The following is a 13677-nucleotide window of genomic DNA, read 5'->3' as shown; positions in this document are numbered from 1 at the left end:
ACACACACACACACACACACACACACACACACACACACACACACACACACACACACACACACGCGCGCGCGCACACACACACAATACATATTTAATACAATTATATTTTGATTAAGCATATTAATTATTCTGTTATTATTTTTCATTAATTAGCTGCATTAATTTAGTTTTTAAATTGTGATGTATAAGTACTATGTAATTTATAAGTCATTATAAATTAAAATTAGATTTTCAATTTATATTCATATACTACCGTTCAAAAAAGTTTGAAAGCACTTATTTTCTTTTAAGAACAGTCAGTACCCTCTGACAAAGTAGATGTAAACCACATAGCAACATCCATTTTTCTTTCGATACATCCATTCTTTAAGACTGGAGATGATAAATCAATATTTGGTTCATATAGGGTGCAGTCGAGTTGCCGCTATGAATGCTTCGAAGCATTTTTTGATTAGTCAATTAGTAAAATTTTTTCTTTTGATTAGTTAATCAAATGCTTCGAAGCATTCGTAGTGGCAACTCGATCACACCCATAATCGCATGATTATATGAACCAAATATCGATTTATTAATATCTCCTTGAAAAATGGACGATGTACCGAAAGAAAAGTGGATGTTGCTATGTAGTTTACATCCACTTTGTTAGAGAGCAGTAGTGTGCGGCAGCATTTTGCGGTTACAGGTTTTGGGCCGTTATGTTTCTCTCTCGTTGTAGCAACATTTATTTCTTCGATACTTCGACTCGCAGAGGCGTGATTTGCCCAAACTGGACATACCATGTCAATCCCTTCCATCATGATCTCTGCCTCATTTTAATCAGAGAAAACTCCTCTGGTTGAACAATGAGCGAAATTCCGCTCGCTTTCAGGATTGAGATTGATACACACTCTGGAAATTTGATACGTACGATACGTATACTTATACAAAAAAAATTGTAATTAATTTTGTCATTATAAGCTTTTTAAATTTTAGTAATAAGAAAATAATAATAAATAAAATAAATAAAGTATAAAAATGTGTTTAATAAAAATAAAATGTTTGAAACACAACTTTCAAACATTGTATATAGTTTATTATTACAAAGAGAAACCTGAGAGAGGCCATATCGGCCTTTTTTCTGTTACAATCGAAATCGTCCGTACATCCATTTTCATTTTGGGTACTACATACATTTTCTGACACTACCGATCACTACAAATAAAATCGTATCATCGAAAGCAGACGTGGTTCGTCTCTATATTAAATTCTCAGGATAGAAGCATGCTAACTATAATTACCAGTATGTGTCAAAGTCTTTATAATTACTAGCAATTATAGAGACTTTTAATAAATTCAATTTCTTTTAAACATATATTGTCCATTTAAGGTATAATTTAGCAAAAACGAACTGTAGAGGCCTTCCACCACCGCCAATTTTATCGATGATTCTCTTTTCTTTGTAAGTATACTCGCTCATAAAACAAACGAGTTACTAATAAATTTAGTAGTTTTTGCAGATAAGTGTATCTTTAATTTATCTTTATTTTTTTATTTTTATGTCTAATCTCAGTAAAAAATTTTTCATGCATGAATATGTAATATATGTAAACATGCATAAATATTTATAAACATATATAATTATAAATGAAATATGTCCATACATGTTCATGTATCCTTTTTTTTTATAAAATTACTTTTTAGTGTAATAAAAATAATAATAGTAATGTGAAAACATTAAAAATAATTAAAAAAGTAATTTTCGCACTGTTTGTTTTAGGAAAAATCAAGTTTGAAGAAATGTACAAAAATTACTTATATAATTATATTTAATTATATAATTATATATAAAATTATGCATAATTATGTATGAGCAATTTTTTTTACATTTTTCCAAACTTGTTTTTTTTTCTAAGCAATGCGAAAATTATCCCTTTAATTATTTTTTATGTTTTCACATTACTATTATTATTTCTATTATACTAAACAGTAATTTTACAAAAGAAAGAAAGATGTATAAATATGTATGGACATATTTCATATATAATTATACATGTTTATGAATATTTATGCGTGTTATGTACTTGTATATATTCATACATATTCATATATATTTATACATATTCATGTATAAAAAATTTTTTACTGGAATTATTTTATTGTTGAATTATTTTGCTAATGAAATTGCAATAACTTTTTAGATATTATTCTTTATTGTATTATCTAATTTAAATAAAAGGAGAGTTACTTAAAAATTACTTTAAAATTTTATACAAATTTATTTTTGCTAAGAACTTTAAAAAAGTATATAATTATTTCATAGAATATATAATTATTCAAATTTAACAATGATTTAAAAATAATCATTTTTAAATCATTGTCAAATAAAATGATTTAAAAACAAGCGAAAAAAGATTAATTTTACACAAGAAAAAAGTAATATTTACCGCAAGATTGCTCTGCTGGTGCCTGATACCTCACTCAGATCTCCTCCTCCTCTCAGGAATAGGGTTGACATCCTCTCGCACAGGACACTCACGTAAAACACTCGCGAATAATACACTATAATTGCGCGCGGACTATAACTTGAGTCCGATAATTTAAACGGCACTCCTAATGCAAACGCGACGAACCGGCTGCGGTTCGTTGATTTTCAAGTAAATCGGCGACGAAGGTAGCTTCTCCATCGTTGGATTTTTAAACGAAGAGAACGATTTTACTCAAGTACCTAAAAATATGTTTAATTTTTAAATGGATCGTATAACGAAATGTGCACAAAAACAAAAAATTAATTAGATTATTAAGCTATATTAATTGTGAAAGCAAGAATTGTGTTATTTGCATGAGATATTTCATACTAACATTGCTTTTTTAACTCGTGTGATACGTACAGAGTAATCGTGTAGCGTGTCGCTTCTTCTTGAAACGTATAATAATAGCAGAAAATGATAGATATAATACGAAATGTTGCATTTTATGAATATTCATATAATACGATTACTAGTATAATTAATTATTCATAAAATACAACGTTTCGTATTATATTTGGCATTCTTCGCGATAAGATTTCAAAAAGTAATGTGAAAAAGAGCCGCGCAATATGACTACTTACTTCTACGAATCTCAGTAAGAGAATGACTGCGCGGTAACTACGCTTAAACGTAAACATGACGCGCCGCTCCGTGCTATCCCCGCCCCAAGGTCGTGAGTCAACCATCTAATCGCCGAAATATTAACGCGTATTACAAAAATAATATGTTCTTTACATTTTTAATGTTCTCCAATTAATGAAATAATTTCGTATATGTATTATAGTCTAATTTTAGCGGCGCGAGTTTACTGTGGTATCATAATTATATCGTAATACACCAAGAAACATATTTTATAATTTTAAATATTTCGTATCAATTAACAATATGCTGACAAAAAGCAAGAAGTAAAACGAGGTTTTTACAAGCGTGGTTTTTCTTACACGAAGTACTTTTGACATCCCAATATTATATCTTAATTTTTATTGCTCTTTTTTGTGATTTTCAATTAAATAAAGATTAACAATATGTCATATCCTTTAAATGAAAATAAATGCAAAAATTTATTTTAAATTATGAAACAATTTCGACTAAATAGAATGATACGTATAAATAGCATACATATACATTTAGAGATATATAATTTAAATATAATTTATCTATTTACTTTTCCCGTATCATAAGAATGCGGAACAACATGAAAATGACAGAATTATACAATTCAAAGTGATAAAAAGCCACAATTTAAAATATCTAACAATAAGAATATCATTTTTATATCGTACATGTGAGAACTCACGAAATATCTAAAATACTCATGAGCTGTGTATGTACGTAATGAATCTAAGAAATAAAAATCGTGAAATAAAACTTATTATTAACCCTTAATATTAGGTGTAATAAAAAGAAATCCATTATTTTTCCATTCATTTTCATGCAAAAATAATGGATTTCTTTTTACTACACGTAATATATTCCTTAGTTTTGGCAACCTTACGCAATTCGAAGGTATCCAATTTTTATGAATAATGCGACACCCGGAGCGACTCGTAAAATATATCCGTCCGAGATCGGCGAGCCGAAGTGATGACGTAGTCATCCAATCATCGCGCCACGCTCCCCCATCCTGCAAGTAATATAGGATTGTCCCAGAGATGCAAAGCAAAACGCGAAATGTATGGCGATACCCGTTTGTCAAAATCATGTAAAATTCGAATAATTGAATAAATCATGAATATTTTTTATATCCGAATGGCGAAGAGGAGGGATCACGCGGCGAACAGGAGGGGCAGGGGGAGCGAACGAAATTATTCGAAATTGTTTCATAATTTAAAATAAATTTTTGCATTTAAAGGATATGACATATTGTTAATCTTTATTTAATTGAAAATCACAAAAAAGAGCAATAAAAATTAAGATATAATATTGGGATTTCAAAATCATTTCACGTGAGTAATTATGTAAGAAAAACCACGCTTGTAAAAACCTCTTTTTACTTCTTGCTTTTTGTCACATTGTTAATTGATACGAAATATTTAAAATTATAAAATGAACGTCAAATATGTTCTTTGATAAAATTATCACGATATAATTACATTATCACGATATAATCACGACGATATTAAACGACTTGCGCCGCTAAAACTAGATATGTGTAAGAAATTGTTTTATTAATCGGAGAACATTAAAAATGTAAGGAATATATTATTTTACTTCGTAATATGCATTAATATTTCGGCAATTAGATAGTTGGCGCGCGACCTTGGGGTGGGGATGGCACGGAGTGGCACGGGGTGGCACGGAGTTGCACAGAGCGACGCGTCATGTTTACGTTACGCGTAGTTACCGCGCAGTTATTCTCTTACCGAGATTCATACAAGCAGGTAGTCGTGTCGCGTGCGGCTCTTTTTCACATTTTTTGAAATCTTATCGCGAAGAATATCAAATATACTACGAAATGTTATACTTTATGAATAATTAATCATAATACTAGTAATCGTATTATGTGAATATTCATAAAACACATTTCGTATTATATCTAACATTTTTTGCAATTATTATATATATGTTTCAAAAAGAAATGTGAAGAAGAATGGCACGTGATACGGCTACTTGTTTGTACGAACGGTATTACACGAGTTATAAAAAAGCAATGTTAGTATGAATACTCTCATGCAAATAACGCAATTCCTGCTTTCACAATTTATATAGTAATTTAATTAATTTTTTGTTTTTGTTTGCACTTTTCGTTATACGATCCGTTTAAAAATTAAATGTAACTTTGAAACTATTCATCGATAATAAAAGAAACATTTCTCTTTTTTATTAATCTCTAGTTCATTTTATTGACTCTAATCATATCTTACAGCCATCCAAAACTATTATATGTATATTTTACAGACATTCTAAAAGTTAACCGATTGCATAATAATTGCGTAGTAATATAGATAATAGCTACATATATTACATTTTTTAGATTATCTTCCTCACAGGAGACTTGACGTGGGAGGATTCAGTATCCCAGAGGATATTTACATGAAAAGAATGGTTTTTTCAAGTATCTAAAAATTTTCGGATCTATCTGAATGATATTTCTAGATAAATTTGTAGATACTTGAGTAAAATCGTTTTTTTCGTTTAAAAATCCAAGGATGGGGAAGCTAACATACCTTCGTCGCCGATTTATTTGAAAATGAACGAACCGCAGCCGGTTCGTCGCATCGCGCGTTTGCATCGGGAGTGCCGTTTAAGTTATCGGACTCAAGTTATAGTCCGCGCGCGATTATAGTGTATTATTCACGAGTGTTTTACGCGAGTGTCCTGTGCGAGAGGATGTCAACTCTATTCTAAGAGGAGGAGGAAATCTGGGAGAGACATCAGGCACCGGCGGAGCAACCTTGCGGTATATATTATTTTTTACTTATGTGTATTTCACATGTCTGTATCTTTCTTCTTTTAAATTTATTCTTCAATAGTTTAATTTTAATAATTTAAAATTGATAATTAGAAAATAAAAGGATTATTTTAAAATTATTTTGAAACTTTATGAACCTGTATTTTTAAGAAAATAATATTTAAATTATTAAGAAAATTATTTTTAAATTGTATAATTATTTTTATCGATATAACTGAATTATAAAAAATTCAATGCATATATATATATATATATATATATATATATATATATATATACACATATAATCATATATATTATGAGTATATATTATGAATATTATATGATTTTATTTTTAAGAGAACTTTGCATTTAACAAATATTTTTTGAAATATTGGTTGATTTTTGTTCTGTTTTAATTTGGATTTCCTATTCTTTTTGTTACAGAATCATCTTAGCGACGTTGCTGATATAACTCCGCTGTTGCGCATCGGATTGGTAAGCGATAAATTAATGTTTTTATTGGGGTAATGGATGTGTGGAAATTTTATTAATTACTATATATTTATGCATATAAATCAATTTATTAAATGTATATGGATATACTATATGTATAGTATTCCATATATCCGTTGCCTTAAGATGAATAAGTAAAAACAGATTAGGATAAACTTAATCTTGGATACCTCTTTATTATATGGAATTTATTGTGCATTGTTAAATTTATAATGTCACGTTAAATCCACTCAGTAAAAAGTTTTTCGTACATGAATATGTATAAATATACATAAATATCCATAAACATGTATAATTATATATGAAATATGCCCATGCGTGTCCCTCTCTCTTTATTGTAAAATTATTTTTTAGTGTGATAGAAGTAATTAAAAATAATTAAAAGGATAATTTTTATACTATTTGTTTTTTAAAAAATCAAGTTTGAAAAGAAATGTAAAAAAATTTACTTATGCATAATTATATATAAAATTATGCATAATTGTGTTTGAGTAATTTTTTTTACATTTTTCCAAACTTTTTTTTTTCTGAAACTGAAATGAACAATGCGAAAATTAATACTTTAATTATTTTTAATGTTTTTACATTACTATTATTATTTCTGTTATACTAAAAGTAATTTTATGAAAGAAAAAGAGATGTATAAACATGTATAGACGTATTATAGAGACTTATACTAGTAATTATATTTCATATACATTATAGAGATTTATACTAGTAATTATATTTGATAAATACTGGCTGAAAATTTGCATAAAGATACATAACTTTATAATTTTATGAGATATTATAAGATAAATATATTATACATAACAAAATTCTACTATTATTATATATAAAACAAAAACTAAATTAACTTGTTTGAATTTTCAGTTTCATTTATTAAAATTCAACAACTTTTATTTACATATGTAGCAGATGCGAAATTAAAATTTTTTCGAGAACCTATTAAACCTATTAAACTATCCCTCCTATAGATATTGGATAATTGGCATGCTTCTGTCCTGTATTACAGAGACAAACCACGTCTACTTTCGACGATACGATTTTATCGATAGTATCAGAAAATATATGTAGTCACATAATTCTCAAATGGATGTACTGGCGGTAGTGTACAGACGATTTCGACGGTAATAGGAAAAAGGCCGGCATGGCCTCTCTCAGGTTTTTCTTTGATGCAGGAATTAAGATATTTGGAGTTCCCCCCCTCCCCTCTACCGCAAATTTTAAATTAGCGCCCTACATGTAGGGTTCCTAATTAGTTATTTAATTTTAAATCTACAACTTACAGTCCAAAACTGGACATTCTGAGAATTTTTTTTTACACGACGGTATCTAGGGAAAAGGGGACGTGTCAACATTCTAAACAAAAACATTTTACATGATGTACACATTTTTTTTTCAAATTTATTATTTCAATTGCGTATGTATATTCTTTGTATTTCATACAAATATATACATATCTATATATATGTGTAATTATTACATACGATAAAAAAAATACTCAAATATATGCGTATGTGCATAGCCACACTCAAATTTCAAGTAGTATTAAATACTCTAAAGTAAAAATTCTTTTTGAAATTGTTGAAATGCCTCTTATTGCCAAAATTAATTAAGATATCAAAGGTGTTATACTCTGACGTAATATTTATAATTACAAATCTAGAAATATTACTGTTGAGTTGATTTTCATGTATGTATACTACAATCAATCACATCTTATCAACAAACTATGACTGACTGAAAATGCTCGTAACTAAGGCGCATCTTCTTTTGTTTAGATGTTCAAAATTTTTAAAGCGCATCAGACTATTAGCATATTCGATTTACTCGCCCGATTCCGAGACAATGGTCTATTCTGTTTAGCTGCAAAAGAAGAGCTAAATTGTGCAAGAAATGCAGCTAAAAAGAATAGATCGTTGAGTCGGTAAATCGAATACGTTATATGTGCGCAATTGCGATTCAAAAACAGTTGTGTAAGATTCACATTGCTTCGACATGATCCGATATTTAATAGAAGAATTTATCTCCTAGAGACATCACTAAACATTGCATATATCTTTATCACAGTACTTGTGTAAAATATTTGTTAAATATTTTTCAAAAAATTAGATTTTTTCAATTTGAAAAATTAAACAAAACAAAAATAAGAAACATTCGACTATTCATTGACGCGTATATCTCCCGAATCTCGTGGAATAATTATTAAAAAAAAAAATGACATGTTACATAAAGAAAGAAAAAAAAGATTAGCTGAAAAAAAAGAAGATTACAAATATCGAAAGATATTGATGTACACTTAATGTTACTAAAATTGAAATTTTTTTTTGAGGAATTTCGGAATAAAAAGGTCACGAATCATAACTATTTGCTTTATAATGCTGTGCAGTTCAATAATTCAAGACTTTTATGTATTTCGCAATTTATTAAAAAAAATGTATTTCAATCTTATTCAGTACAATCTAAATACGCGGTGTTAGGGGCTCCACACAATAAAAAGAACAGGGAACAAAGAATAGAGAATAAGAATTTTCACCTATCAGAAACTGTGTACTCACACAATACATAATTTCTAATAGGTTGAAATTTTTATTTTTTGTTCTCTGTTCCTTTTATTGTGCGGAGCCCTTAGGCGCTTCTAAAATTAGGCGCCCTCCACCTCCCCCCGTGTCGAAGTCACTTATCATGTTTCACTGCTCCTGATTATACTCGTTCTTGCAAAAATAAACTCGTTATCATCATTCAAAATGTAACGAGTTGCTTTTTATATTAACAAATAAATTTTTTACATATCGGTTTTGAATCGTAAAATGCTTTTTTGCACATGCTTTTTTGCACGTGATGATACAAAGCGGAATTCTTATTAGATATCGCTCATCGCTCATCTCTCGTCGTATCCTATGTGTAATCATTAAGGCATCTATTTTCTATTTCTTGTAAATGTATAAATGTAAGGAAGTAAACTATATAAATATAATTTTGCTAGTGTTCAGCTATGATATGTTCCCAACACTTCAATGCATCATGCTTCATATTGAATTCATCAAAAAGAAAATACAGGATATTTATTAGTTAAGTTACAAGATTAGTTTGTAAAATATTATTCTAAAAGATTTTTTTCTGTGAAACTTGAAATCAAAATAATATATTTGATGAGCATACTATTAACATTAGATGCTGTCTGGAAACAGCAGTTTTAAATTTACCACTTATCTGTGACGTCACACTTTGACAATTTTGATTGGTCGCATGCATGTAGCATTCGCGTGGATAATGATGAGATCTGGCAACACTGTCAAAACCACTTTGTGATTGTAAATTGTGACTTGTGCGCACGTATGAGCACGTGTTTTGTATGAATATCACGAAGATTCATAAAAAATATGGGTGATATATCACAGACACAACAAATTATAATCCGCAATGCACATCAGGATGAATCGAAAAGTCCTTCCTTTGTCACGAAACGCGATCGTATAGCGAAACAATATTATATCATCAGAAGTTGGAGACCACGGAATGATGTGTACATAACCCCATTATTCTCTATTGAAAAGCCATATTTCTCTCTCAATAACACTTTAGACGATTTGTTTCAGTATTTGTTTGATCGTTTAGACCCGTTAGTGCGGGCACGAAGAATTATTGTACAATTGTATAAAAAAAATTGTCTTCACGGTAATACCTGATAAAATAATAAATCCTTTAATCTAGATGGCCATTGATAGTTGGACGCGGTATTCTGATCAGCACGACGGTGATCACTAGTCTTTATTTGAATTATCGATTTAGAGCGAGGATGAAGATCCGAAATTATGGAATATTACCTACAGTATTAGGTCTTGCAGTATCGCCAGCTGCAGTGACAGCAATAGTCCATACAGAGGTATTGACAGAAAAACCGATTAAATTTCTATACAGCATGATGTCTAAGGAACATCTAGAAGACATCCCTATGTCTTCTCTGTAGAGCTCTGGATATATCGGAGTAGCGCAATTCTTTTATCTGAGTAAATGTCCAAATGCTAATAACTTTCTCATTGGCTATTTTGATCACTATTTTAGATCTGATTTATTGTTCCATAAGTAAATAATAAATAATACCCAGTAAACGAGAATGGATTAAAATGAATTGAGATTTTAATTCATTTCAATCCATCCAAATGCGTACTTGGTTTATTTTCACTTTTTTTATATTCAATTAAGTGGACAATTTTTTTAGATATAAATTATATAAATTTTTTAGACAATTGGATTGAAAGACTATATTTCCTATTCAAAGTTTTAAATTGAGCAGTATTCACAATGCATTTTAAAAAACTGAAATTTTTTTTATTAAAAGGCACAGAAATATGCTTTATGCAAATCCTAAAAATCCTATAAATAAATAAAAATGCATTGGGATCAAAAAGGATTTATCTCAAGTTCATAAATGCATACTTTCAAAAATCTAAATTCATTTCAATCCATTTTTCTTTATAGGATAAGTAAGCTCAGGCTAACTAAATAAACTTGAATAATCTAGATAACCTAAACAAGCTTAGTTAAATTTTTAATATGGTTATTTAATAATGTTATTTAATATGATCAAGTTTCTCAATACATGGTGGGCCTTTGCATTATTCTGGTGCACCTAGAGCTCTATTATGAATTTCTTATTATGACATTTTCAGGATGTCTCTTGAACAAATATGTTATATGAGTTGAACCAGCGACCTGAGCAAGGAGTTTGATAATACAAAATATTGTATATATATCTTTCAGTTGATCATGAATAAGCTATTATTATTAGAGATACCATGTCCTCTATGTATGGAGTCCAAATCCGCTTTGATGCAAACTTGTAGCGGAGTGTTTTTGCCACTGATACTTATACCGTTTGCAAACTTCTCAGTAAGACAAAAATGACAAAATTTTGCTCTCTTACTGTTTTTCACGATATTGATATTCTTTTGATTAGTTTTATTACATCTTATATTTGAATCACAGATTGCTGCTGGCAGTGGAGTATATAATGTGCCACACATAACTGACATAAGAGGAATATATAGACGTATCCTATCAATCTATCAACCGATGTTTCCCAAGATTGCAATGATTTTCACTTTTCATGCGTTATTGGCTGGTTTTATAACGTATTCAGAAATCAAATCTTATCTTCGAATGTTAGATATGCAGTATTTAATAAAAGAAGAAAAAGAGCAGGAATTTAAAAATAATATTGTTTGAATTTTATAATATTATTGTATTATACTATGAGAGATATTGTATAATTGTAGTAAAATATATATACATCTAAAATTGAAAAATTTGATACTTTTAGTCCATTCTATATTAGATCAATATTTAATAATATTATATATAAGGACAACAGAAGAATATAAATGTATTTTGTAGAATATAAAATGTATTTTTATTTCATCATTGACATAATATTATAAGATGTCTAGTTATAATCATTCATTGATATTCACTATGCGTCTCGTACATATCTATTCCTTTTGTCAAAATTAATTCAATGTCTAGGCACCATATGATTTGTTACAATAATAAACGCTTTCCAACTGTTTAAAAAGATCGCTGCTTTAAATGTTGATAATACATACGACTTTTCTGATTTAGGATTTTTCCATATAATGTTGACTCACTTATTTGATATAAAGTTTAACTTACTTAATATCGAGTCAAACGTATTTCATATTAATGTTAAATATAGTACGAATTTACTTATAGGCTCAAGTAAAATAGCAAATTCGATATTTTCAATTACTCCGATTAGATACATATTTCATCGTGGAAAAATCTAGAAGTATTTTACGCAGGCTTTCAATATTTAATAGATGGGAATTACGCTCGAGGTCAAATTACGCTTATTCTTCTATTATGTTAAACGAACTATTTCAACGTATATCATATAATAAAATTTGGGAACTTCTTGAATTTCTACCCCAGCTTGTACAAACGAAAATGAAGTATTCTTATTTTATATACCTATATTATACATTTTTCTACATATTTTAATTAGAAAAAAAAAAAAAGAAAGCTTTCTTCATATGGTTTAGTTTCTAAAGTCAAATTGGGCACAGGTGACCACAGTTTTGATTTGCCAACTACTCTAGAGTTAAGTATATTACTGGCAGTTTACTGGACGTCATACAGGGGCCCGAGTAGCAAGGAGATCCCAGGAACTATGTGTATGCGATAAGAATATATAAAAGATAACACCAGATGCAGACGCATCAATTCAACCAAAGTACAACAATATGATCCGTTTATTTTTTCGGTAGGAGTAGGATTTGTATAATACCTACAACAATGATTATGTTGGCAGTGAATGAAATCAGCTATCATATAGCCGTGGAATCTAAGAAGCAAGACAGTTTAATATAAAATATGCCTGAACTTTTTCTCTTCTATTTATATGTGACAATGCTGTTTAACATGCCGCGCATTTAAGGTACGTACATTGACAGATGTTTTCCAGATATTTTTCATTTTCTGTGCCATTTCACGAAATGCATGTTAGCCGTAATTCAATTGTATCTATAGTACATACAACTGTATTTTTACTCTTTTCCATATTACTTTTATCTACTTTTAAGTTGGAAAAGATTTTAGCTGAATGTCATAATGAATGAGTCATTACCATGATTTGCACAGCAATCAACATCACAATGAGATCGTCATTTTTGTTTTAATGTCTTACACCTATATATTATGTCTACACCTATTTTTTGTTAGTGGTGATGTAGTCCATTGCTTATTTACAGTAGAGGTCCCATTCTAAAGTTTATACCGAAATAGATTAAAGCAAATCATAATAAAAGTTTTTAAAATTAGATTTTGTGATAAATTTACATCAAGTAGAAATTTTAAAAAATTAGACATAATTTTTAGAAATTAAATTATTGTTAGTATAACGAATCCTTTATCTGCAATAAAACTTTGGACTATAATCAAAACATTTAAAACTTCATTGTAGGAATGGTATAAATATGTAATATTAAAAATTTATATGATATATCTACGTGTTACTTTTATGTTTCTTGTACAAGTCCACATATGTTAATAAAAACAGATAAAAAAGATCAATGTCTGTAAAGAAATAAAAATGTATAAGACAGCATTTAATAACAATAATGAGCTTTCTACAAAATAAGCTATAATTTAAGTTTATTAAGCCTTAAGAAATTGACTAATCATAACCGATTATTCTCCTCATATTCGATTGTGATTAATTTCTTATGGTTCAAGACTTAA

At 28.9% G+C, this 13677-nt stretch overlaps 1 protein-coding gene across 1 annotated transcript; it reads left to right on the top strand.

Annotated features, from left to right (window-relative positions):
* The first annotated feature begins 9800 nt into the window (after window positions 1-9800).
* LOC105627756 lies at window positions 9801-11646 on the top strand. The gene is made up of 4 exons (XM_012209036.1): window positions 9801-9943; window positions 10132-10303; window positions 11182-11310; window positions 11407-11646. Exons 1-4 carry the CDS (start codon window positions 9801-9803, stop codon window positions 11644-11646), a joined length of 684 nt encoding a protein of 227 aa, XP_012064426.1.
* Window positions 11647-13677: the final 2031 nt, after the last annotated feature.

The sequence above is a fragment of the Atta cephalotes genome, assembly GCF_000143395.1.
Source record: "Atta cephalotes unplaced genomic scaffold scaffold00010, whole genome shotgun sequence".
Taxonomy (NCBI): domain Eukaryota; kingdom Metazoa; phylum Arthropoda; class Insecta; order Hymenoptera; family Formicidae; genus Atta; species Atta cephalotes.
This window is presented reverse-complemented; position numbering and strand designations above follow the sequence as displayed.

Excerpts from the sequence above, each read along its gene's own strand:
- LOC105627756 (XM_012209036.1), top strand. The coding sequence starts at position 9,801 with ATGGGTGATATATCACAGACACAACAAATTATAATCCGCAATGCACAT. Across the intron at positions 9,944-10,131 it reads TGGAGACCACGGAATGATGT|ATGGCCATTGATAGTTGGAC; the intron begins GTACATAACCCC and ends CCTTTAATCTAG. Across the intron at positions 10,304-11,181 it reads CAGCAATAGTCCATACAGAG|TTGATCATGAATAAGCTATT; the intron begins GTATTGACAGAA and ends TATATCTTTCAG.